Here is a 25,413-nt window from a genome sequence, read left to right on the forward strand (position 1 = left end):
TGGGTTTCTTCACGGCTGATCCGCGCTGAAACGGTCTCGTTAATTCTAGTCAGTCATCATCTGGATAAATGCGCGCACCCGCTCCTCTTCAGAAGGGATAATAATCGAGCACTGACACCACGATGTTCTAACAGTACAATGGCAAATAAACTCAAAGGAACCTCTTTTTATTCCTCTACTGAGAAGCAGGAGATAAACATGAAGGCATATGAGGAAGTTAATACTGTAGTCATTCACAGCAAAAGCGTTGCGAATATTCCAACGTTTTTGCAACATTGTTGCTGTGAACGCAACTTTAACTCCGCCCCCGCTGCGAGACATAAGCGTCGCAAATATATCAGACAAGTTAAATGCGTCAGTGTTGGAAAAATGTATCGGCAAATTTGAAGTGCTTCATCACCCAAATCAATCAGATTATATTTACGAATAAATATATACTTATGAGGAAATATGCACGTATGTATCATGTACTATATGTATATACATGCATGTGTAGATTACCATATAACTAGGAGTTTGAATATGTGTATGGGCGGATCAGTATGTATGTATTATTCATAATCAGAAATTCAATCAATTGAAGCAGTGAAAATACATTGTGTGTGATTCTCTGTATTCTTATCACGATCACCTTAATCATGTTCTACAATAATCATATGTATGGTGTACTAATAGCACTGTCATATGATTATGAGTGCTTTCAACACATCCATAAGTTTCTTAAGAGCTAAATAAACTTAAGAACAGCGCGGCCTGCAGCGGGTGATAGTCTGTGTCTGAGACGGGCGATCAGCTGCGCCTGTGGTGATCAATGTCCGCGGCTCGAGAAGCTCTCGTAAATAAATTATTTCTTGCCGGCAAAATCTATATCGCCGCGTACAGGAAGTCATGATAATGTAAAGGATGGATCCTAGCGATCTGGAAGAACTCTCTCCCTATAAAACTAATATAACTAATATTGCTCCTTCATCAATGAGGAAGTGAGCTGCCGTTTTTGTCCGGTGGGAGTGTCCAGCTTATCCAGTGAATTTCAGTAAGCCTGCCCGGGAGCAGGTTTACATTTTTGGCTGTGTTGCTATGGTGATTTATCTAAGCTTGCTTCGAGAAACCGAGAAAGCCTGACCTACGTCATCTTATCCTGACAATTAGCCCGCTAACTCAGAAAGCCAGGTACGAAAAACAGGGCCCTGGTGTGTGCATGTGCGTGCGTGCGTGCGTGTGTGTGTGTCTGTGTGTGTGTGTGTCTTGCAGGTATTGCAGGCCGGCGCTAAACAGCATCACTGGGATCACCTGGCCAGAGTACCCGAGGGTATTTGAGGCTTGTCTGCTCCAGTGCTCAAGGACCTGGAGCTCCGTTCCGCCGGCGCACCGTCGTGTTTACACTGATTCGCTGTGAGTAATTAATAAATGGTTGTTCCTTGTTCCAAACCCTGTATGTCTCCCGTCTGTGTTCCGACCTGAGAGCCAGGCTGCGACACCACCGTATACGGCCACTACAACCAGCACAGAATTGTTTGCATTTTGTGTTTAACCTTCTCCCATTCTTATATGAGCCAGGATCTATAAGATCCAATCAGAGAAATGCTGAACTGAGGTACTCTCAATCACAGTTGTTACTATTGCAGCTTTGGTGGCAAAAGCACCTGGAAAAAAAAACAAATTAAATCCTGAAAATGGGAATATACGGTATTTGAGAGAGAAAAAAACGTAAAAAACATGTTTTTTTCTGGTTGGCGAGGCAGCAGCCAAAGTCAGGATGCAGAGCGGTATAGAAAATAACTGTCATAAATCAAGATGGTATGATGCCCACTCTGCTGTCCATCGCTCCTGCCAAGACGGACTCCTCTGATGCCCACTTTCCTCCATAGCAGCTATTTTGGCAGACAGATCGGAAGAGTTATATCTGCTGACGGCAGCCATGGCTGCCGGAAACCACCGCTTCATCATCACAAACACATGAGGGAATCAGACACTGGACTCTTATTTATTGTGTGTTGGATACACATTATGAAAAGTTAGATATGGTTTGGTTATTGCAATTCACCCCCAATATGCTAGATATGTGGATGATGCATTTACTGAATAATTCATCAACGCTAATAATAATAATAATGATAATATAATATGATAATATAATATCCACACAAATCCTGTAAGCAGTATTGATTCAGCTACAATATTAACCTACTCTGATCCGGTGCCCCGGGATGTATGATAAGTTACGAGCTACGTTAGCGCTTCAGCTGCGCTGCTCTTACAAACATAATTAAATAAAAACAGGACGTGAATGATAAAACTGAAATTGTTACATTTTGGGTTCAATCTACTTTTTCCACTGTAATTGCTAATAATCCAAAAACTGTATTGGCATCGCTATTTAACTTTATCACAAACACATATTCAATATTTGCATTAATAATGGAGCTTTTGCAAGTGTGTACAGTAAAACAAAAAAAGCAGCATGAATACATTGAATATAATGAATATGAATACAGTTCATATTCCATGTGTGTTTGTGTGTGTTTATGTTGTGATGCTCTGAACCATTCAGTGAGATGTCGTTATCATGTCTAACTGTAATCTAGATCAGCGTGTATGATGAAATAGTGGCATTAGAATGTGCCAGAAGCCACCGAATTTGGGCTTTTATGGCCAAAATCTTTCACTGAGTTTCATGCCCCCGGACCTCCAAAGCTGATGACTTTTTACCCCACCTGCTGGCTCTCATATTCTTACGTAAAGTCTCTTAATTATAGCTTGATTGGGAGAAACAATGGTGCAGTTGACAGTTCTAAAAAGCACAAATACGAACACTAATCATTGGCGACGAACCAATATCTTTGGGGTTGGCCAGACAAAAATACGTCATCCAACTGGTTTAATCTGGTAGCATCATAAGAGACAAGAGGTCTGTGATTGGCGAGAAGTTGAAACACCAGAGTCATGCAGAGTTATAATAGAAGAAAAATAGACTTGAACAAATGTCTGTTTTAATATAAAAATGAGCGCCTACGAAACCTAGAATGATGCAATAACTTTCATTAAAAAATAATGTGTTGTGTTGAACTCCGGTTTATGTTGCCATTTGGCATCATCAGTCCAATATTCACTCCGTTTTGGCCTCCACCAGTTCCATTTTGACTCTACCAAATTTAGTGTCACTTTTAATATAAAGCTAACTTATAAATGCAATATGCTTTTGAAACCATGATTGCTTCCTCAGATGAAAATAGATTTAAATCTCTCGCAGAGAGAACAGTGGGACGTGTTAAGTCTCAATTCCACAGCCGTTTTTTTTGTTTTGTGCCAGTACGAGTAGGTTGGCGCGAGAGTAGGCCGCTGCTAAAATATTCATGTCTGACGGTTATTTAATTCAAAAAAAAGTATTGGAATAACTGTCATTTAGTTAATGTTTCGTCATCCTTTTATCGCCTTGTTTACGAGGCAGCGACAGACGTCAGTAATGAGTGAAACTCAACACAAGCAACAGCTGTGAACATGTGTTAAACATGTGATGAATCAAGTGTCACAGATGCACTTGAATTGCAAGTTGACTGGTTTCACTCAGATTTCAAGCAGAAGTTATCTTTCAAACTCGTATAAAAGTTTATCTAAGCGGAGATATTTGATGTTATTAGAGGACTAGCTGACCTTGGCTTTGTTGATGGTGCAGTGCAGCGCGTTGTTCTCCTGGTCGTACTGCAAGCTGAACTCCAAGGTCCCCAATGTTGCTGTAATGAGAGAGACGAAGAACAAAGAGAGCGAGAAAATGCAATTAGTGACACAACACAACAACAGGCTAGTTTAGAAGATAACAAATAAATAAAAGGTTTCCGCTTTCATTCTCGAGAGAAAGGTAGTGGCGTTCTTGGCAGTGACGTAATAATATTCACAACAATCATTATGTCAATAATCACACAAGTAATGGACATTTTGTCAATGTTTGCGTTGTAAAGCCTTGATCAACAAAGTGTACATGTCTTTGAATATATTATGTTTTTTCAGAAAATGTATGTTTAAATCTAAAAATGAGGCAGAAAATTACGTTTTCTGAAATGTTATGTATGCAGATTATGCATTATCTAATGATAGCTTTTAGTGAATTTACAATAAATCTGCAGATCCAAGAAGACAAAGTAGTAAAATGACATGTGATAGACGCAAAATACCCCCCCCCCCCTCCCACAAAAAAACAATGTTTTTAATATAGATCCCAGTCGGGGAGGTTAATGAATGATATCCTGCTCACTTTCTACAATCCTAGACACAAGATGGAGAGCAACAAGTGCAAAGAAACGTGTAATGAAGAAATACACCCCCTGGCACGATGCTGCCACGTGCACTAAAAATAATTGATGCCTATTCTCAGCGAGTGGTCAGCACAATAAGTGCAAATGTTGCCAACGGCATTTTATCGTCCCAAAAAATCTATTAGATTAGATAAAGTCAAAATGGCTGTCGCATGAATATTTATGAGAAAATAAAATCAGCATTCATACGGCGTCAGGAAGTAGAAACGGATTAAAGTATATTAGTCAAGATTTTCTGAAATTCTGGACTTTGAGTTAAGATCTCTTATCATAAAGTTGTTTTTATAGTCTTGGGTTTTCTTTGATGAGAAATTATTCTTATAGAATTTAGAGGTTCAGTTATCTCCATATCAACCTTTCTGGGCATTGTTTAAACCTTGGATATGAAGTGAGACCCACTTCAGCTTGATTTAATGAACCAGCTTTTCTTTAAACTCCTATCTTTTATTGAAGCACTGAGCAGTGAACTGAAACAATCTGTGGCGTGATCTCCTCCTTTTGTGCGCTCCAAAGTGACGAGGGGTCTCTCGTTTTCCTGGATCCATGAATGTGTTGTCAGCGTGGAAGCTTCAAGACGTGTGTGGGCTTCAAAAGGCTTTGTTTTCCGCTAAATAACACCCACTTGTGCTTCATTCACACTTTGATATTTACATGAGCAGTGAAAACACAGGAGTAGTTTTAGGGATTTGTAATTGTACTTATGGAGACTGTAATTACCACCTCCTCCGCGCTTTAAATAGTTTGAAGTTAAACATTTTGAAGCTGTAGTTTGAAGTCAAGTGTTTTGTATTTATTTATTTATCTTCAAAGTATACTTTAAATAGTTAATATATTGTTCAATTTGAAGAATAAAAAATGCCTTGGTAATAAAAAAGTATCGGTTCTGACACCATTTACCACCGGTATCATTTTATAAGTATCGTTTTAGCACCGGTATCAAAAAAAACAAAGATACCCACCCCTAATTATAATATACTGAATTGTATAAATAAGATGTCGTTATTATGTCAAAGTTGAATAAATGCTAAATATTTAACTGCATAGTAATGCGTGATATCTTTTTTTTGCATTGAATCATACTGGGATTAGATGGCCCTACCAAAAAGAATTGCCACCAGACGCCACTGAATGAGAGTGAAAAAAGCTCAGCGGTGTAACAGGTGTTTGAAGCACAGACGGGAAAGGCCAAAGCTCTGGTATCTCGCTCGAGAGGGTTTGACAGGCGTGAGGAAAAAATGTATTTCGGACAGAAACTTTGGTCTCTGAGTTACAGTTTTCAAGCAAATTATTCTGGTGCAGTTAATGTTCCCTTTAATTATTTTAAAGTTACGAAACTGAATAGATAATCTTTCTTTTAATGTAACAGTTTTATGGCAGCGGAGGGAATTAGTTTATAAAGTAGAGTGGAATAAAGAAAAGCTATTTCATTACCCTTTAGTGAACCCAAAGTCTTTCAGACTTCCAGAAGAAGTATGAGTTGCAGGATGTAGTCGATTTATCTACCATGCCCCACCGGGCGTAGACCTAGGATCTCCATCAACATTGGTACCCCTTAAATTAACTCACTTCCAAGACATTAAATTATTATTAATTCCATTTTGGAATTTCTCTTTGTGATTAGAGTAGTCCTGCGTCTCCTAAACAGCAATACCTCAAGGCTCCTCTCCTCTTCACCACCTCCACCCGAACAGGCGCTAAGATGAAGGAAACACTTAGTTTGCTGCCCATTGTTGTGTTGATGGTGATGCATATTATATGATATATGGGTTTTGTTTTACAGAGTTTAACAATCACTCTGCTCAGTCATGGTTTGCTGCTACTTGGTGCAAAACGGCTCGGTGCAGCTTCAAGTTTTATCCAGAATGTCCGAGGAAATATCATTTGATTGTATGGAAACATTTGTAGTTTCACCAAATCCAAATGCTTGTTTGGAGTCCTGGTGTTTCCCATTTGTGTCTCACTTACTTAATCTGGACAAATCCTTTTTCCCTTTTCCTTTCTCATAATCTGACCGAAGCCCGAATGCCAACCAGAATTGGCAGCGTATTGAAGTTTTAACTGGTAAAAAGTTGGACAATGTGACTTTTTAATGCCGCTAACAGCAAGGAATAAATATGTAACGTGCTGTGCAGATTTCCCTGAAATTTGCTTGACTTTCTGATCCACAGAGGATGGGCCTTTTGTTGACGCCAAAATCTTTCCTTCAGTCACCGGAAATCAAAGAGCCGAGAATCCCTCTAGCTTTGTGCACAAAAAAACAACAACTTAATAAGGATATTCATATTAAATTTTCTGAGCATGTTCATGCTCCCAGGAGGTAAGACCTTTTCTACTAAACCATTACATTTTATCCCACACCACTTGTTCATCTTAGCCTGATCAAACTTTGCAGTGTTGTTTTCACTTTGTCACTGAGTCTGGCTCATTCGGGAGGCACAGTGGGGGGCCGGATTGATTCTGGCTCCGGCATGGGGCCACGATTCCCCTGTTCTTGACCTTCAAAGCTCTAATTTGTCAATTGTTTCTCTAACTGAGGAACCAGCAGTCGATGAGCACAACGTCAGTCCTGGAAAAATAAATCAGAGACGTGGGCTGTGAGCCAGAAAGTATATCTGTAAAAGCCAATTAATCATGTATTTATATTGAGGGAGAATTGTTTATTTTGGCATGGCATATCACATAACTTCCAATATCATTTGTGTATATCACTTTTTTTTTGTTTTAGTAGGAATATGTGTTGTTTGCTAGTGTTAGAGTAGATATTTTGTTATTTAATAGTGCTGTAATTCAGATTGTTAGTGCACATGGCAAAGTAGGGTTGAAAAGTAGAAAATGAAGTCTGCTTCGGTTTGGATCGTCAGGTTTATGTCCGTGTTATAATATACAGCGATAGAGTGATAACCACCGTTTGTATTGGAAGTTGTCGGAGTCGTCGTGTCACTCGTTGGTTTGTGAACAGTTTTTTTTCAAGCCTCAAGTTCGGCATTTTGGACGTTTTCTCATCGACTTCCATAAAATCTGACTTCTTTATGGCCAGTAGTTTAACGCATTGGCTTCACTTTTTTAGAACTGAAAGTTGCTGCCTAGCTGTCACATTGTTATGGATCTGAAATAATGTGATTTTTCCTCCTCTGTCAGTATCTTGGATGTTCAGAAAAAGGTTTTCAAATTTAGTGGAACACGAGTCAGTCTCCAGATACATCGCAGACTTAGTCGAGCATTTTAAACAGCTGCTATAATATCAGTGTACTTTTTGTTCCGTCTAGCAAGGTTGTGGGGAAACATTGTGTACTAGTACTTGTTGTGCTGTCGAGTTATGACAACACTTGTTGTTCTTTGCTCTTGTTATGGTTTTATCTCCTGTATTCAGGGCAACAGTAGGATTTTGTGGAGGAGCTGCTTGGAACAGTGGAGTCATATTTCTGTCTTGCATCCTAATTCCTGTGACTTTCAGAAAAAAGAAGGTGATGTAATTCAATTTGTGGAGCGACTTGACAGCATTGAAAGCAGTACTCACCCAATATTCTGCAAAGAATCGCACATGACAATTTCCTGGCAAAGGGAGGAATATATTTACGTAATAACTATTAATACTTTCTTTCGATGCCGCTGAGTTCCTCTGAAACAAAGTGACTATGAATGTCTTTGAATGTGGCGAATGTTTTCTTCTCCTTGATGTGAGAGCAGAGTGCAGTATAGCGCCCGTTGACTTGATGTGTTTAAATACTGAGAAAAAAAACACCAGGTGACGCTCCAGAGAGATTGCTGTTATTAAAAGCAGGAGATACATCAGGTGATGGGATTGTTTCCCAGGCAACAGAGGATGACAACCGTGAGAGAAGGTGTTGAAATGTTTACAGCGTCGTCGTTTACTGCACGGCATACGTCGTTCCCGCTGTATTTAACGATTTATCTGCTAAGGGAACCCTCTGCCGGTTATCGTAGTCCGTGCTTGAAGCAACATGTTCGACCAATTCGTTTTTGAAACGATGGATCGAGACTCTGTAATGACATCCGAACGAGGAGGAGGGGGGCATTGATTTAAAGACGAGTGTTACAAATTGATCACAGAGTTTAAAACTTTTGGAAAACCATGCGTGCCTTGCGCAAACCTCAATTTGTTCTCCAGTTTAAAAAAACAAGCCTGAAGCGTCCACATCCCTTGCATCAACATCGAACACTACGAAAAACAGCACTGAGTTATATTTTCTGTCACATCTTCACAAGGTCTTACTTTAAATCCTCTTCCAGCGTCGGCCGACCGATGTCTCCCCTCAGACTGTGTACGATGCTAAAATGAACGGCACAGTCGAGGCAGCTCGTTGAAAATGTCAGAGGGTTTCTTATGATATTGGTCCGCTCTCTGCTCAATACTATAGTGTTAAAAGAGCTGATGAAGGAGCCATTTAAAGCTTGTAGCCCTCTATCCCTTCCAAAGGCTGCGGTTTGACAGTGTTTACGTTTTTTAAATATTCATATATTACCATATAACTAGGAGTTTGAATTGGCGGATCAGTATATACAGCATGTATTATTCATAATCAGAAATTCAATCAATTGAAGCAGTGATAAGTATTCTTATTAGGAGTCCAGCTTAATCATTTTCTACAATAATGATATGTATGGTGTACGAATAACACGGTCATATGATTATGAGTGCTTTCAACACATCCATAAGTTTCTTAAGCGCCAAATAAACGTTACGAACAGCACGGACTGCAGGGGCTTTCCCGATGTTCTCCGCATCGCCGACACTGTTCAAACATGTACCAGTCGCAAAAAAGCGCAAGGCAATGCATACAGTATGTGAGACGGTCGATGCTCTGCTGCGCCGTGTGGTGTTCACAATGTACGGCTCGAGGAGGTCTTGTAAAGAAATGATTCCTTGTCAGCAGAATCGATAGCGTTAGTACAGCAAGTCATAATGATCTGATAACGGATCTTGGCGATCTCGAAGAACTCTCTCCCTAAAAAAACTAATATAACTAATATCGCTCCTTCATCAATGAGGAAGGGAGCTGCCTTTTTTGTCTGATGAGAGTGGCCAATTTATCCAGTAAATTTGAGTAAACCTGCTCTGGAGCAGGTTAAGGGATTTTGATGTGTTGCTATGGTGATTTAACCAAACTTGCTTCGTGGAACCGAAAAGCCTGTCATCTTATCCTGAAAATTATCCGGCTAACTCAGTAAACCAGGTACGAGGAATAGGGCCCGGCTCTATTTTGGTCTCCACGACAAAACAAACAAAAATAACCACTTTCTATCAATAGCTAGTCACTCAATTTCTTCAGATTATAAATTTCTGAGCACAACGGCATCAAACCCAACACTACTAAAGCACATCGTTGGTCAAAATCCGATGAGGCTTAAAGGAAACATCCACTGCAACTAGAGATGCTGCCTGAACGTCGCCAAAAAATACCCCATCTTAACCTCAGCTGGGCTTTGAAGTTCAACTAAACCTCGCTCTCAACTATTTGTAGAGGGAAACACACTTTCTCCGAGATTATGTTTGCAGTTTTGAACATGCAAGACCAAACACATTTTAATAAATGAATGCAACAAAACTAATTGTTTAATTTAAGTACAACCACATGGTTTGGTTTAACACTACACTGTGTTACGATATTTAAGTTAAGGCATAAATTACAAATAATGTTGACTTTTATTTTCACACAGGACACGAATAGTGGTCTCCTGGGTGTAAGTCGTGTTTGTTTGACCCGCCCACACACACACACGCAAACATCCACAAACTGTGATTTGAAATGTATGTGTGCTGTCAGAGATGAAAAGATTCCTCTAGTCTAGAACACTAACGTTACAAATAGTAACACTATCACTAACGTCGGGTATATTTTACCCGATATAATGTACCTGATGAAATACATTTCTCGTCAAAAATATATTCAAATTAGGTCTGGGCAAAATGTAACTGATTAATCGCATGAATTTTCAGAGATTAACTGCGATGTTATCAGAACAATATAACAGGCCCTCTTGGAGCAACAGCAAGTTAACAACAGTATATGAATCTGTTTTATTTATATTTTCTGAACAGGTACCAGAAGAAACATTTTATTTGATCAGGGAACAACATAAAAACAGTCTGTTCAGTAGTCAGGGTCCCTGGTAGAGGGACAAGCGACTCCTTCTTTTGTCCATGTACAAACAGTAATGTTAAAAAAAATTCAGAAACAGACAAAGCATGTGAAGCAGCACCCACAGTTCATCAATATAATAAACTATGTAGGTAACTCAATATTTGTTCTAAAGTTAGAAATGGTTTGTCAATCACTTTTGTTGTTTTTGTTGCATGTTTTTTGTCTGCCGTAAGCAAAATGTATCTGGTTTCCTGTTTTAAGATAATGTGCTTTTATTTAGTGCGCCGTTTAACGGCTAAAGCTACGATCTTTAAAGGCCATCTGTCTGAAGGGTACGCTACAAACTGTTAAGCCCCTCCCAATGCAAAAAAAACGAACATGCAATTAACGCATTATGAAATAATTGTCGGCGTTAATGGGTTGCTGCTTCAACGCATTTATAACGCATTAACGTGCCCAGCCCTAATTAAAATGCAACAATACAAGGCAAATTGAAGTACTCTTCTTTTATTTGACCCTATAGAACTTCTCATAAAACAAAAAACATGTATCATGGGGAGCTATGAACTTGTTCTTTGGTCCACCGGTTCCTGGGACATGTGAACCTTGTCCGGAGAAGAAGCATTCTTCCTTCAATTGTAAACCCACCCGAAATTCTTTCACCCTCTATCACAAACGTCGGGTTGCGTCAACTTTCGATAACGTCAGTGAGCAGCATGAAGCTACACAAGGACCCACGCAACTCGGACAAAAGCAACACAATGAAAATAACGTAACCGCAATCGCTCCCGACGTTAGTGTTGGGTTAAACCTTCCTGACGAAGCAGTCTTGTCCTAAGAGGCCGTGTGTGAAAGGGGTCCAACTTTGCACACCATATTTCTGTTGTAGGACAAATTATGTCATGGGACAAAAGTGTTAATCCTTCTGCTTATGCAGTGCTTGAATGAACAATTAAGATTACATGCCAGCATCCAATTATGTGCCACTCATTAGAATAGAAAAGCCTCGTGGGGGACGATGGGTTCTGTAAAAGATGTTACTTGTTTCTTCTTTTAACCACGGAGCCTATTCAACGTCTGATGGAAGAGAGATTGGGATTTCAACCTCAGCCGTCACAACATTTGAATGGGTTGGACGTTCAGATCGGCGTGCTTTTACAATGTGATCTGTTTTTTGACATATGGGGTTATTGTGTGAAACCACAGCTTCCACCTCAGACATCAGAGGAAATGATTATATTTTAGACAGCTCATGACTGCACACATTTTCACATTAATCAAGGATTAAAATTCAACAAACTCTGTGGTGCTTTTAGACTAGAGTTCATTTTGAATTTACAACTACTCATGTGTTCTGTAAAGACAAGTATTTTGACACGAGAACATTTACTTTTTAATAATTTAATGCCGACATGGGAGCAGCCGGTTATGGTTAACATATCTCAATTGTATTAGAATTGAATTAGGGACCTCTTGTCCCTAATTGTAGCTGCAGTGTGGTATCATCAAAAAAGCAACATATAGTCCAAATATCTTAAAATATATAAAGATATCAGTATAGCACATTTCAATTCTTAAACACAAGGAGATCAACTTTTTTTTTTTAAGTACCGTAAGAACTCCAATAGTGAAAAAGCCTATTTTGTATTGGAAGGCGTGACATGTTTCTCAGATTGGTTCATTCATTGTTTTGTTTTTTGCAGAAAACAATTCAAAGTCTGTTCTACTCTTAATATATTTCTCTGGCCAAACTCTTACATCCTCTCTCTTTGCAAACCTTAAATCAACTGGTTTTCATTATCACAAGCTGAATTTACGTAGATATTGTCTCCCAAAATTACCAAATGGCATCTGTATTTGTGCCAAAAAAATATGGAAAATATGTTGTATCACTGAATCTTCTTGATTTGTTTGTCTTATTTCAATTGGGAAAAATGTCAAACACAGACGACGTGACGTCACATCGAGACATTTCCAGTTTAATTACGAGGAGGTTTTCGAAGCGGGGTCCATCTTTGAACCTGCAGCTCAACAGATTAGCGGAGCCGCAGGAGCAGAGGTCAACCTCCTGTTAATTACCACTGCCGGTGGAGTGTGACACATTTTGTCTGGGCTGCTCACTATCCAGGTTCTCCTCATTAGATACACATCCATAAAATATTCTGCGTATGCGCCCATGCTTGTATAAACTAAATCTGGATGCACTGAAGTGTGCTGTGCCATGCCAGTTAACACAGAATGCGATAATAACATAGATGAAGGAAGAGGATGAAGAAAGATGGCAATCGCTGACAATGTCTCTACGACGACATCTTTTTACTGTCAGATCACTGAGCCACAGCTGGTTAAGCGCAACTGCGTTAGCGCCCCGTGAAGCACCGACGATGTGGCAGCAACAACCGCAAAGTCTCACCAGTAGGAGTGATCCAGTGGATGCAGATGTTTGGTGAAGATTGTCCTCACCATCGATCAAGTGACGAAAATGCAAAACAAAATATGTAAACGTTGAAAGTTGTCTCTCGGAAGCAAAGGCAGAAGGAGAGTTATTTCGATACCGCTGCTAGAATCAGAAATGCCTCCGATACAGCCGGAAAAAATTATGGATTGTGTATTGCCGAGTTTATGCACAATAACAATAACTTCCTCAAACATCCTGCACAATCTGTACTGCACATGTGCAAACTCATCATGCACCGTATACTTTTCCCCCGGATGATGCTGCATTGGGAACTACAAGTCTGTGATGAAATCAGCAGGAAGAGAGCTGGCTAACATTAACTGTTAGCCGTTAGCAGTTGGTGGGCAGCACAGTCCTGTTTGGCTAAATAACAGGGGATGCATTGAGTTACATCAGGATGTGTTCAAGCTCCATCAAGCTCTATTTAATGAAAATTAGTGTTGTGCAAAGTAAATAATGTTATCGTGGTGTGTTATCTTGTTTGGCGACAAATAAATACAATTATTTTAATGTTTTCATGATGTTTTTACAGCAATATCACATTGTGTATAGTATTTTTTTTACTGGTATTGGATCGGTACACATTATAAACAAAATATAGGCAACAGTATCTGGAAGAAACAAATGGTATTGGAACATCCCACATTTTTAAAACGCTGGAGGACGACTGGTCGTTCAAAGGGACCGGTCGACTCTGGAGAGCCGCATTGTGGTTTCTTGCCTTTGTGACCTCCATCCTTCTTGTTCGCCACACACAGCATCAAAGGCAGTGGTGTATAAAGCACCCAAAAGCCGTACTTGAGTAAAAGTAAAGATACCTTACTGTAAAATTACTCCAGTAAAAGTAAAAGTCACCTATTAAAATACTACTTGAGTAAAAGTCTTAAAGTATCTGATATTTGCTGTACTTAAGTATGAAAAGTTTTTTTCTGATATAAAATGTACTTAAGTATTGAAAGTAAAAGTACAAGTACATGATTTTAATAAAAAAGCAAAGGGTCTGAATTTTGACTTTGAATTTTGAGAATTATGAAGTTTATTCTTTTAAGTGCTATGGCCACCAGGACCAAGGACAAGGGGTTGTGTTGAAAATAACTGGGTTGGCTGTGATCCATCCACATATATTATGTTCAACATAATATATTGTACCTAAGTAGACTTTTGCATCTACTATGAATTTATCATCATAATTCTCCAAAAAGCAATATGACACTATGAAGGAGTTGCAACAGTGTGGTTATAAGTATGCTCATTCCGCCCGGTACCTGTCCGTGGGTCCCTTGGTACCGGGCCGCACAAAAAGAATGAATGAAAGATTTAAATTAAATTTTTTTAAAAATCAAGGCCGGAAAAATGTTTTATTGTGAAAAAGGACCGGATACATCCGTCTGTGGTAACCTCAGACGGAACCTATTGACACATGTCAAGATGTTACGTTACCTTAAAATGAAATTTAAGTCTGTTTTAACTCTATCGGTGTTCTGGATTAAAACCAAGGTAGAGAATCCTGAGATCATCAAAAAAGCATGAAAACATGCGTCCATTTCAACATCCTGTCTTTGTGCAGCGGGTTATAAGTTGACTGGACATAAAGGTTTAGTTAGGAGTAGAGTCAGTAGACTGGACATAACGAACACACGTCAGATGTTGTTGTCTCCCGTCTCTCCCGAGGTCGGACCCGGTCCGTGAATATATTGTCTTCACGTAACCGGTCCGTGACGCACAAAGGTTTGTGACCGCTGGGCTAGAGGATATAGAGGGAAAATGCAGAATATTGTAATTCGCAAAACCTGCTTGGTGGAATCTGTGTTCCACCACAGTCCCGGATGTGTTTATTTTTTTTCTAAAGATAGATTTGATTTTGAAATGTATCGGAGTAAAAGTACCATTTTTCTTTGCAAAATGTAGCTAAGTAAAAGTAAACAGAAATATAAATAGTAAAGTAGAGTACAGATATCCCAAAAAACTACTTAAGTACAGTAATGAAGTATTTCTACTTCGTTACTGTACACCACTGATCAAAAGTCAATGTCCCGTCTCTAGCTTCTTCTGGAGATTTCAACCACATCATACGGTCCTCATTCGGGTCAGTCGGGCGCTGATAATATCTTAAAACCTTCTGAACCCCAGAGCCCTTCGTCGAACAAGTGTGTGTAAGGCTCGTTCTTTGTCTTTTTTTTCTGCACACTATACAAACTTCGGCAAGAAGAAGACACAGAAATACAAGCTGAACTAGTGTATTTATTAAACTTGGCTTATTAGGACTCTCCCGAGGGACACATCTGTATTACAGCTGAGGCAGCGGGGGCACAGGTCATTGTGATACGCGGCAGGTCTTCACGGCCAAACGCTCCTCTGAATCGCTCTGCCTGTCGAACGTGTGATGGATAATAATTCAGACAGAAGGGATGCATGTTGAACAGTAATGCATGGTGCCCCTCTGTGGGAGAATGCTGCCTCCAAACAGTATGAGACTTCTTCAATCTCTGTCTTTATTCTCTGTCTTAAATTGCTTTTCTGTGGTTTTGATCAAGCTGCGCGCTGGCAGCATCAATACTCCGATGTACCTAGTTTAGAAATAAAGGCCAGCTGATAATGGATCTGGATGAAAGCTGGTAATGCTATGAATTAGTAGTGTCACGGTTCAGCGCCACACTTTTCTTTAAGTTATTTTCATCCTGTCTGCCTGTCTGTGTACTAACTGTCCTGTCATTTCAGATCCTGCTGCACGCCCCCTTCATCAGTCACTCCCTCCTCGTCAGTCCTCATTCCTTGCACCTGGCCCATCCCTGTCTCACCTGTAGCACATCCCCTCATTAGTCTTCACTACTTAGGTCCCCTCACTTGCACTTGTCCCCTGCCAGATTGTCTTGTGTTTTTGAACCTAGCTCTCCCTGTGTGTTACCTGTTCAGTAAAATACTTATATTCTTTATCTCTGTCTTCCGGAGTCGTGCTTTTGGGTCCTTGCGTAATCGGACCGTTACAAGTAGAGGGACTCTATCCTGAAAACCCTGCCGTAATAAATCAGAGCTAAATAATCACTCTTTGATTGGAAACCAAATCCACGTTCACCCTCATTATAATGCATCCATTGGTTTTACACACAGAGGAAGAGCTAGGAAGAGTGTGAAATAAGCACAGCTGAGCAACATAATACATTTTTATTTAAGTGTCCTGTGATTATACAGTATTTGTTTTTATCCAATGTTGTCTTACATTTCCGGACCAGTTCCGTCCTCCCAGTGACTTTGGCTCCCATCAAAACTTAATTAGTCAATTCAGGCTTTCACATAGAAAGATTACAGCTTATAGAAGAGATGTCTAGCCAAAGTCTGGCCCCCTCCGGCCCCGTGGAGGAACTCAACAAGCGCCCACATCTGTGTGTGGGAGGAGCAGACTGCTGTGAATGTATGAAGAGATGAGTGAGACTGGTGCAGCACTGGAGGGCACCGGGGAAGATAGTTGAGGAATCTTTGCACCAACGAAAGGCTCAAATGAGCTCTACGGGGAGTTACTGATAGATTTGCCGGTGGTTAAATAGCAGTTATTACTTAATGGGTGGCAGCTATGTCATCTCACTAAAATGGGCACCTATTGGAGGAAGACAAATTCTGTATCAGCTCTCACTGTGAATCCCACCAGCAGCATCAGTGCTATTCATTATTTTGTATATTGCTATCATGCAAAAAAATATTAGTTTTAAGGTTTGTTTGAAGATTAATGTGTTGAGTTGGTTAATTTCTGTTGTGCCAAGATTGGAAGATGAAGAATAGCTTGGCAGACAAGACAGAGTACCCTTGGTTATACACAACATATCTCTTATGTAAAGTGGATATTTTCAGTTATTTTAATTTGTTTTATTTGTGGAACCATCCACAGGCCTCGACACTAACTGATAGAAGTGTTTGCCAGGCACAAAACCTAAAACATGGTTGCTTTTAAAAAAAAAAAAACATGGTAAATGTTCAGAGCACTGGATGACGAGTGATACATTGTTGCGTCTTTTTCAGCATTTCACTCTTTCATCCAACAAAAGTTCACTTTAGTAGGATTAAGCTGTCAGGTACTCTGCTGGTTTACAGGAACAAAAGGTGGCTTTGAAGACACCGGCCCGTCTAACACCTCGATGATACTGTTGTCACACACGGCGCTAATCCACTTAATAGGCCGAGTAGAAAGTCCAGCCTCTCTTTGGAGCTAAAAAGTTCCATTCCGAGCGGCGACAGATTAAACACTGTTTCGCTATTGAGTAAACTTTCGCTGCATCTTTTCTTCATGAAAAAATATGTGGAGAGGGAACAAAGATGAAGGCAGGCGGTGATCAGAGGTTGTGCCTGGCAGCTTCCCCCAGGGAGAAGTTATCTTTTCCACCCCGCTGTACATTCACTGTTGCGGCCCAGTGGATTAGACAGCGAGACGAGTGCTTCTGCTTCCAAGATATGGAATTCTGTTGACAGAGCTGACAAAAAGTTTCCCCCGATAAGAAACAACGCGCCACCAACACATTACAGCTGCCACCTTTTTGTAGTCGGCGGAAAATATGTTTTCTGAATTCATTATTTCTCAGATTGCTGGTGCCACACAGACATCGCTCAGTTATATTATAGGTAAAACATAAAGTCCATACTGCGTATAACACACCAGGGAAATGTCATATGCATATCAACGGGTGGATTCATTATTTCTCTGATTGCTGGTGTTACACAAACGACATCACTCAGTTATAATATAGGTAAAATAAGCTCCATTTGCATAAACAAAGCAGGACATTGTCACATGTATATCAGTGGTCGTCAACCTTATGATGAGCTGCTGAGCCTTTGTGCTCTATTGAAGATGAACACAATCAAAGTCCATCAAGCATCTGGCAGACGGAAATACGTAAGAAGAGGTCAAGTTCAACATTCCTCCAACTGGGTATGAATTGTTTTACAGTTTGATATTACAGCTCCCCCTCTCAGTACAACAGCTCTGGATGCTGTTGAAAGATATTTAGCTCCTGACTTCACATAGCGGTGCAGCAGGTAGCGCTGATGGATAACTTGCAGACTTCATTTTGGCTGTGATGCATTTCAGTGTGAGCTGCAGGCTATTACATGAACATCTATTGAATGATGAGATGTTTTGATGTTTGATGAGGAATGTATGAAAAACTTAACACGAGGGGACCTAGGCTAAAGGGGTAGGAGGCGCTTTACTTTTTTTTCTTTCTCCTTTTTAAAATAATGGTGTTTTGATTTGACGAGCGGGGAAAAAATAATGATGAATGGTTTTCCAGCACTGAAGCTCATATATGCATCTGCTTCACTTTGCTTTACCTTCATGATGTATGTAACCATCAAATAATATGACATACATAGAGTTAGACAGAAAAGCATTCTGAGGATTAAACAATTTTACGACCTTGAGGTGCGATTAAAGCTGCATTCAAACGCCAGGGAACCCAAAGGCTCGGAATAGTAAAAAAAAAAAAAAAGAAGTGTCTTTAAGTGTCTTACTTGTTTCAATAGTGTTTTGTTTTTGTCTATCTATTAAAGTGATGTTTTCATGTTGAGGTCTCTTGGAAGAAGAGAGCCTAATAAGAAAATCAAATCAACAACAGATGGTTTTATCTTCTCTCTCAAATTCATATTTACAGAGAGTTTCAACAAAATCTGGTTCAGCGAAAGACATTTTGACGATTGAAGCTTAGTGGAGGATCAGTCAGGAAGACTCTCTTTACACTCTAATTCATTCACAATCTCTCTCTCTCTCTCTCTCTCTCCTACATCTACTCTATCCGCTGATCCAGATCCAGATTCTGCCAGAAACTGACCCACCAACAGACCTGCTGATGTACACATCAGGCCCCACGGTCAGCTGTGGTGATACAACAACAATAACGACATGGTCGCACCAACATGGGGAAAAAAGCAAAAATATCAAAGCAAAAATAATTTAATTTGCTGGGATCAGGGATGTCGCTCACAGGGACGAAATAATGCCGCATTCATGTCACGTCAGATTTATTGTAATTATGGGATTCCGACTTGTAAATAATATTCATGTCAACATCCAAATTGTAACCAGAACTAGGAAAGCTCCAGCAGCAACCTCCAGCTCTGAAAAGTGTAGCTAATGCTGAAGTGACTTAAAGCTGCATTCTCTCTTCTGATAATATAAATCCTTATATTCTGCAGATATTCTCCATTACTCTTCATGCCTATTAAAGTTCAGGTCAGCGAGGTCAGTATAACACAACTATGCAACTGGAGTTGGTTGTGTCTATGAAAGGTCCAGTTCTCAAGGGAAGTCAGTCACACGCCTGCACACTTCAACACTCACAACTGTTTATCAGTATGTTGACATTAGTGAAGCAGACGGGTCGTTGAACGGTCCAGTCTTGTGAGAAAAGATGAGAACATGGGATTCTCCTCCTCTTGACAGGATAGAGCCAATCAGATGTTAGGACGAGGCGAGACGAACCTGTGACGATAACCTGTGTATGAAAGGCCCCACTTCCGTTTGGGGGGCAGTTGTTCTTGACCCAACCTGCGTGTTGGCTGTACCACTCACTGCTTTTGCAATTGCAGCGCTGAGTACTTTGCTTGTGATCATTTAGTAAATAAATATAGAGAACGAGAGAAGTTGTTGAACTGAGTTCTTCTGGAGGCTACACCAGGCATCCAATAATTAGCACGCATTAACACTTCTGACCACCAGGCGGTAACTCCTCTGTTGTATAGAAGTATATGCTTCATGTGTTAAAGCTGCATTATCTCTCCTGACCACCGGGGGGGACTCCACTGGTTGTATAGAAGTATTTGCTTCATGTCTTAACGCTGTATTCTCTCTACTGACCACCAGGTGGCAATTTCTCTGGTTGTATAGAAGTATATGCTTCATGTCTTAAAGCTGCATTCTCTCTACTGGCCACCAGGGAGCGACTCCTCTGGTTGTATAGAAGTCTATATAAATGACTCTTCTTCTCTCTTGATTTATTCCCTCAGTAAACATTGTAGACATGAGTTTATGTCTCAATCTCTAGTTTCAAGTCTTCTTCAATACAGCATGACTTTAATTTAGTAAGTTATGGTTCATTTAGAGTCAAACCGACGATAAAGCAGTAATGCTTTAGGGCAAGGCTTTGTCCCTCCAGAAAATCCAGCTCCCATCTGGCTCTCTTAAGTGTGTTAACCCTCGTGTTGGCGGCCGTTCTCGCTCGCCAAAACGCCACCAAACCTGCAGAAGAAAGTATTTTGCGCATGAACGAATCTCACTGTGACACTTTCTGGGGTGACGAGACGTTCACAATGCATCACCTGGCCAACCTTTGCAAAATAAGAATAGCACTACAAGTCAACCCGCGGAAATGTCGAGTCTGATTACATCACATTATGGGGTGTCTGCAAATGATAAAGCAACGCAAGCCGAGCTCCATTAGGAAGATGTACGTCGTATGGATATGTATGTCGCAGACTGGCAGTGTTTTTCTCGCACTGAGATGCACTGCAGCGAAGACGGGCTGTGTGATAGAGCGCTGCTTGATTGATGCAGCGCTTAATCTTTGTGTCTGATCCGTGCTGAGCATCAACTGCGATGCACCTGCCTGGATCCGCATGTGTCACCACAACTTCGGGCTCCTACAGATACAGTGGGAGTCGTACAAAAAGCAACATCAAGAAACAGCAAAAGGCTACTAGCTCAGTTTTTGTAGTGAATAATGTGCTCAGAATATTAAATAGATGAGTCTCTCTCTCCTTTTTTAAGATTTCTTCTTGTGTTTTGTCCACTGCCAGACGTCTTCTGTGTTTCTTTTCCGAGACAGAGGGACCTGCTCATATTGTTTTCTGGTTTTCATTTACTGTATGGTAACTCATGGCAACAGAGTCAGTCAGTAAGTCAAACAACGTCTGACATAAACCTCAATTTTCAGATGGAGCTGGGTTTCTCAATTGTGCACCGCATGTTGCTGAATATGTCCGCTGCAAATGTGTGTGTCCTCGATCTGTAACGTGTGTGTGTGTGTGTGCAGATTTCTGTCTTTTCTCTGTCGGGCATCTGTCACACAGGGGGATTTTACCCAGCAGTGGATCAACCCGTTTGACAGTAATCCCATCTCTCTATCATCGTGTTTCTTGTTGTCTTATCTCACTGCTACTGTTCATGTTATCGTCCATAATGTTAGTGGTCATGTCCCTGCTGCTACGACATGCTGCGGCTCAGTTTGCTGTTTGTTCATGTCCTAAAATATTGCCAGATCTGAGCTTGGGTGTCTTTTACTGAGACCGCCCCCATTGCACAACAATGACCGTTGACATATAATATCTGTGAGGGTTGAACAATCACATGGCCAGGTGGGGATTTCCAGTTCAAGTTCATGTACTTTTATAGCAGTTCAACGCAAATATGTCATCAAGGACTTTACTGAGGCTTCATCCTCTGATCAGCCATCAACCAGGAGATAAAATGGAAGACATAACTGCATGTTAGAGAGAAGCAACAGGTCTACCTCATGCAGCCTAGTTTACCTTTCTGGACATTATTTACCACTTTGGAGGCAAATATAATGATGAAGACAATATGTTATGTGTCCAAAACTAATTTATATCATATCGTATTGTTTAGTATAGTGTATTATCTTATTGTATAGTGTATTCTCTTATTGTATAGTGTATTCTCTTATCGTATTGTGTATTATTGTTTATCATAGTATATTATCGTTATTGTATACTATTGGATAATATATTATTGTATAGTATAGTGCAGGGGTCACAACCTTTCCTATCCAAATAGCCATTTTGCCCTTTTTTCCACCAAAAAAAACGTGTCTGGAGCCGCAAAAGCTATTTGATATCACAGCTTATTAAGTTTTATATATATTCATACATACTATTGTATAATATAATATTGTATCGTATATTATATTATCGCATAGTTTGTAAATATATTTTATAGTGTATTATCATATTGTACAGTATAGTTTACTTATCTTATCGTATAGTGTATTATCATATCGTAACATTGTATTATTGTATCGTAGTGCAGTGATTCTCAACTGGTGGGTAGCGATTCGGTATGTATTCTCAGTTAAAGTTAGGTCATTTGAGTCTTTTTGAAACTACTTATTAGTTGTTGGACTTTTTAGTTTTTGCATGAAAGCTGTTGAGTCTGTTTAAAAATGGCTGAAAATTCTGAATTGTTATGTATGTTGTAATACCTCGTTTTGGTTTATCATTAAACTTGTTTTTGTGTTGGCATACATATTCTGTACTATCTCGGATTCAAACTGCACCATCTTTTCATTCAATACATTTGAAAAGTTGAGAATGTTCCTTGATTTGGGTCGCGGCTTGTCATTAAGGTGTGATGGTGGGTCCCGGAGCCAGACCAGTTGAGAACCACTGGTATAGTCTATTATCTTATCGTATTGTGTATTGTTGTTTAGTATAGTGTATTATCGTATAGTGTGTATATATGTGTGTATATATATATATATATATATATATATATATATATATATATATATATATATATAGTATTCTCTTATCGTATAGTGTATTAACGTATTCTCTTATTGTCTCCTATCGTATACCGTATTATTGTATAGTATCGTGCAGTATAGTTTACTTTTCTTATCCTATTCTATCGTAACACACTTTGAAGCTCACAATTTGTTTTGGAAGCAAAGTCCCGCCTCCTTTGAAATTGAACTGATTTGAACTTTTACCAAGACGCATCAACCCGTCCTCATACCTCAACGACAGAAAAGGTTGTTTCTACTAAAACCACATATGTGTCCTCTCTATTTGACGTTCGAATGCTTCCTGCTGAGCGAGATCAGACAGATCAGGACTCAGTTACAGTCTTTTGTTAGTGTTTCATGAAATTGTAATAATTTATTCTAATGTATTGCACAACCTTGTCTCCTGGTACTGCCCAGAAGTGGATAGGTCAAGATGGATGGTTGTGTGTGTTTTATTTAAGCTGCAAAAACACTGTCACGGTAAGAAAAATTTCTTGCTACACAATCAGATCTAGAAGGTCACAGCAAAGACTTGTGTGTGTTTATGCTGGAACGTGGTGGGACGTTTTTTTAATCAGCAAAAGACACGGAAAGAAGTTTGTTTCTTTAAAAGAGTGTTCTTTTAAAACACATCTTTGTGTGACTGATCTAAAAATGTATCTCTGCCTAACACGACAGCTCAATTCTATTTTCCAAACATAATGGGGAGCAAAGTGAGCTCAGCCTCGGTGACATAATACAGGATGATTGCAGAATGTTCTCTATATATCCACATCTAGTTTTGAATCACTGACTTATCAATTGTGTGTGTGTCTGTGTGTGGTCGGGGTGTGTGCAGGGACATGTGTGTTTATCTGGTGTGCATGCATTAGGTCTGTATGATGTGATTAGGGTATCTGCCTGTACTCTGGGTCTTTCAAAACCACCGAGAAACAGACAGTCTAATCTTGTTGGTTGCTAGGAACTGGGCAAGCTGGGGAATGGATGAGGCGGACAATTTTGTATCCCCATCAAATAGCTTACCACATTGGGCCGGTCTTGATCTCATATCAAGGGGGGGAATAAATGGGTGGTTGTGGAAGGGGGATATGCACTTGGCTGGACACAATCATATTAGAAAATGTACCATGGCTGCATGTGGTCATTGTGTGGATGTATGATTTAAGGCCAGCAGGGTTCAAGAGATGCATAGAAATGAACAAAGGTAGCGGCTTTATCCCTGACGGCAGCTTTCAGAGTGACAATTACGTTCACTCATTTTCACGGACGTTTACAGTGATTTACATAAATGTTTATATCGAGCGCTTTGGTGCATAATGGCTTGAATGTAATGGACTGCAGCTTAATAGTCGATATGCTGCTTTTAATGTGAAATGACAAGGATACACACGAGCCAATTTGTGACGTCAATATGTTTTAAACTCTAAAGCTAATAAACATATCCGGTCCAAAAGGAGAAACCTTTTATCTAGATGTATATGCAATACTCTGAAAGAGAAACAGGACATAGAGCGAAAGGTCTTTACAGCAAAGCTCTATTCCTCATTGTGTTAAGGATGTTTACATCAAAGGCATACATTTCCCAACCAATATTAGTTATATTTACTGATGCGTTGTAGTCAGAGAGCAATATGAGGGAAGATGTCATCCTCCTTTTTAGCAAAATGAGCAAAAATGCACCCCGCTTATTAACCCACCATCCCTTAATACCAGAGAGAGATGGCCGGGGCAGAGGGGTTATTTCGTTGAATATGTTAGTCTGGTCTGCCCGGCTCATTGATCCTCGAACTGACTGATGTTTGTGCAAGTTAGAATCTATAAACCTGTCCATTGGCTATGAAATATCAGTAGCCGAGTTGGGCTGTGTATTGATAAATCCATGGCGCTGTTCGTGGTGCGGAAGTAGCAGACGGATTTGTTATGGCTACTTTTTCTTCTGAGTCCCACCCTCTTGTCAGTTTAGTCTTGGATCTATAATAGTGTCTAAAGTGTAAATACATTAATATTTATTTGTATAGTCCAATATCACAAATCACAAATGTGCTGAAGGGATGTCACAATCTGTACAACATCCTTTGTCCTGCGACCCTCGCATTGGAAAATAAAAAACATCCCAGAAAGACACGCAATAGATGTTATGGTTAAAGAATAAACAACATGGAATTATACCCAAACCTCATGTCTGATGTCCACATAATTATACAGATTTTTTTGGCGGCTGCATACTGGTTGCTGGATGATAAATTAGCACATTATATACAAAATAAATCTAAGGGGAACCCTTATCTGCTCTCACAGGATACTAAATGTTCTTACTTTTGTGTTATAGTCCTGGTAGAGGTTCCAGGAGTCCAAGTGTCAAGTCTTCTTCAATACAGCATGATGTTCATTTAGTACATTATGGTCCATTCAGAGTCAAATAAACCCTAAACATGGGTTTGCTTTAGGGCGGGGCTACCTTGTGATAGACAGGTCTCTACGTCGCTCCTCCACAGTCCAAATATAATTACTTGTGTTCGCTGGTTGCAAAAAAAGACAACATGGCGACGGCCAAAATGTTGAACTCGAGGCTTTAAAATGTCCACAAATCAACGGGTGAAGTCACGATGACTTCGTCCACTTCTTATATACAGATTACGCTGAGCCCACTGAACCAACTGCGGATATTACTGTGAATGTCTCACAATAAAATAAAGTTCCTATGAGCTGATATAGTTTGTCAAGGATGGATGTTGTAGAAAAATATGTCCACACTTATATGAGACACGTCTCGAAACACCACCGGTTCTGTGAAACCCGTCAACCGGGGCTTTAGCTCTTTCGAATGTCGCCGTGCATTCGCAGATTCAGGAGTACGTGTCATTCAGGCTGCCTCCCTTTCCTCAGTCAATCACCGCCTGCTCACAGACACTCTCACACTTCTTGGGGTTACCAGCAAAGTGTTTGCAGGGTTTTCCCTCCCACCCGGCTTAGTGGCTTTATGGAGAATGCCTCTCGTTTCACCACACGTCATGCTTCTCGGCAGGCTGCTGGGA

General features: G+C 40.0%; 1 protein-coding gene across 1 annotated transcript in view; it reads right to left on the reverse strand.

Annotated features, from left to right (window-relative positions):
* The window catches only part of doc2b (double C2-like domains, beta), a gene marked incomplete at both ends in the record, with an annotated part of 138,468 nt that overhangs the window by 76,957 nt on the left and 36,098 nt on the right, over window positions 1-25,413 (reverse strand). The window contains one exon of the mRNA XM_079235996.1: window positions 3,652-3,731. Within this exon, the coding sequence (XP_079092122.1) occupies window positions 3,652-3,731 (80 nt within the window). The remainder of the gene's footprint in view (window positions 1-3,651; window positions 3,732-25,413) is intronic.

Source organism: Taurulus bubalis (assembly GCF_910589615.1).
Source record: "Taurulus bubalis genome assembly, chromosome: 2".
Classification (NCBI taxonomy): domain Eukaryota; kingdom Metazoa; phylum Chordata; class Actinopteri; order Perciformes; family Cottidae; genus Taurulus; species Taurulus bubalis.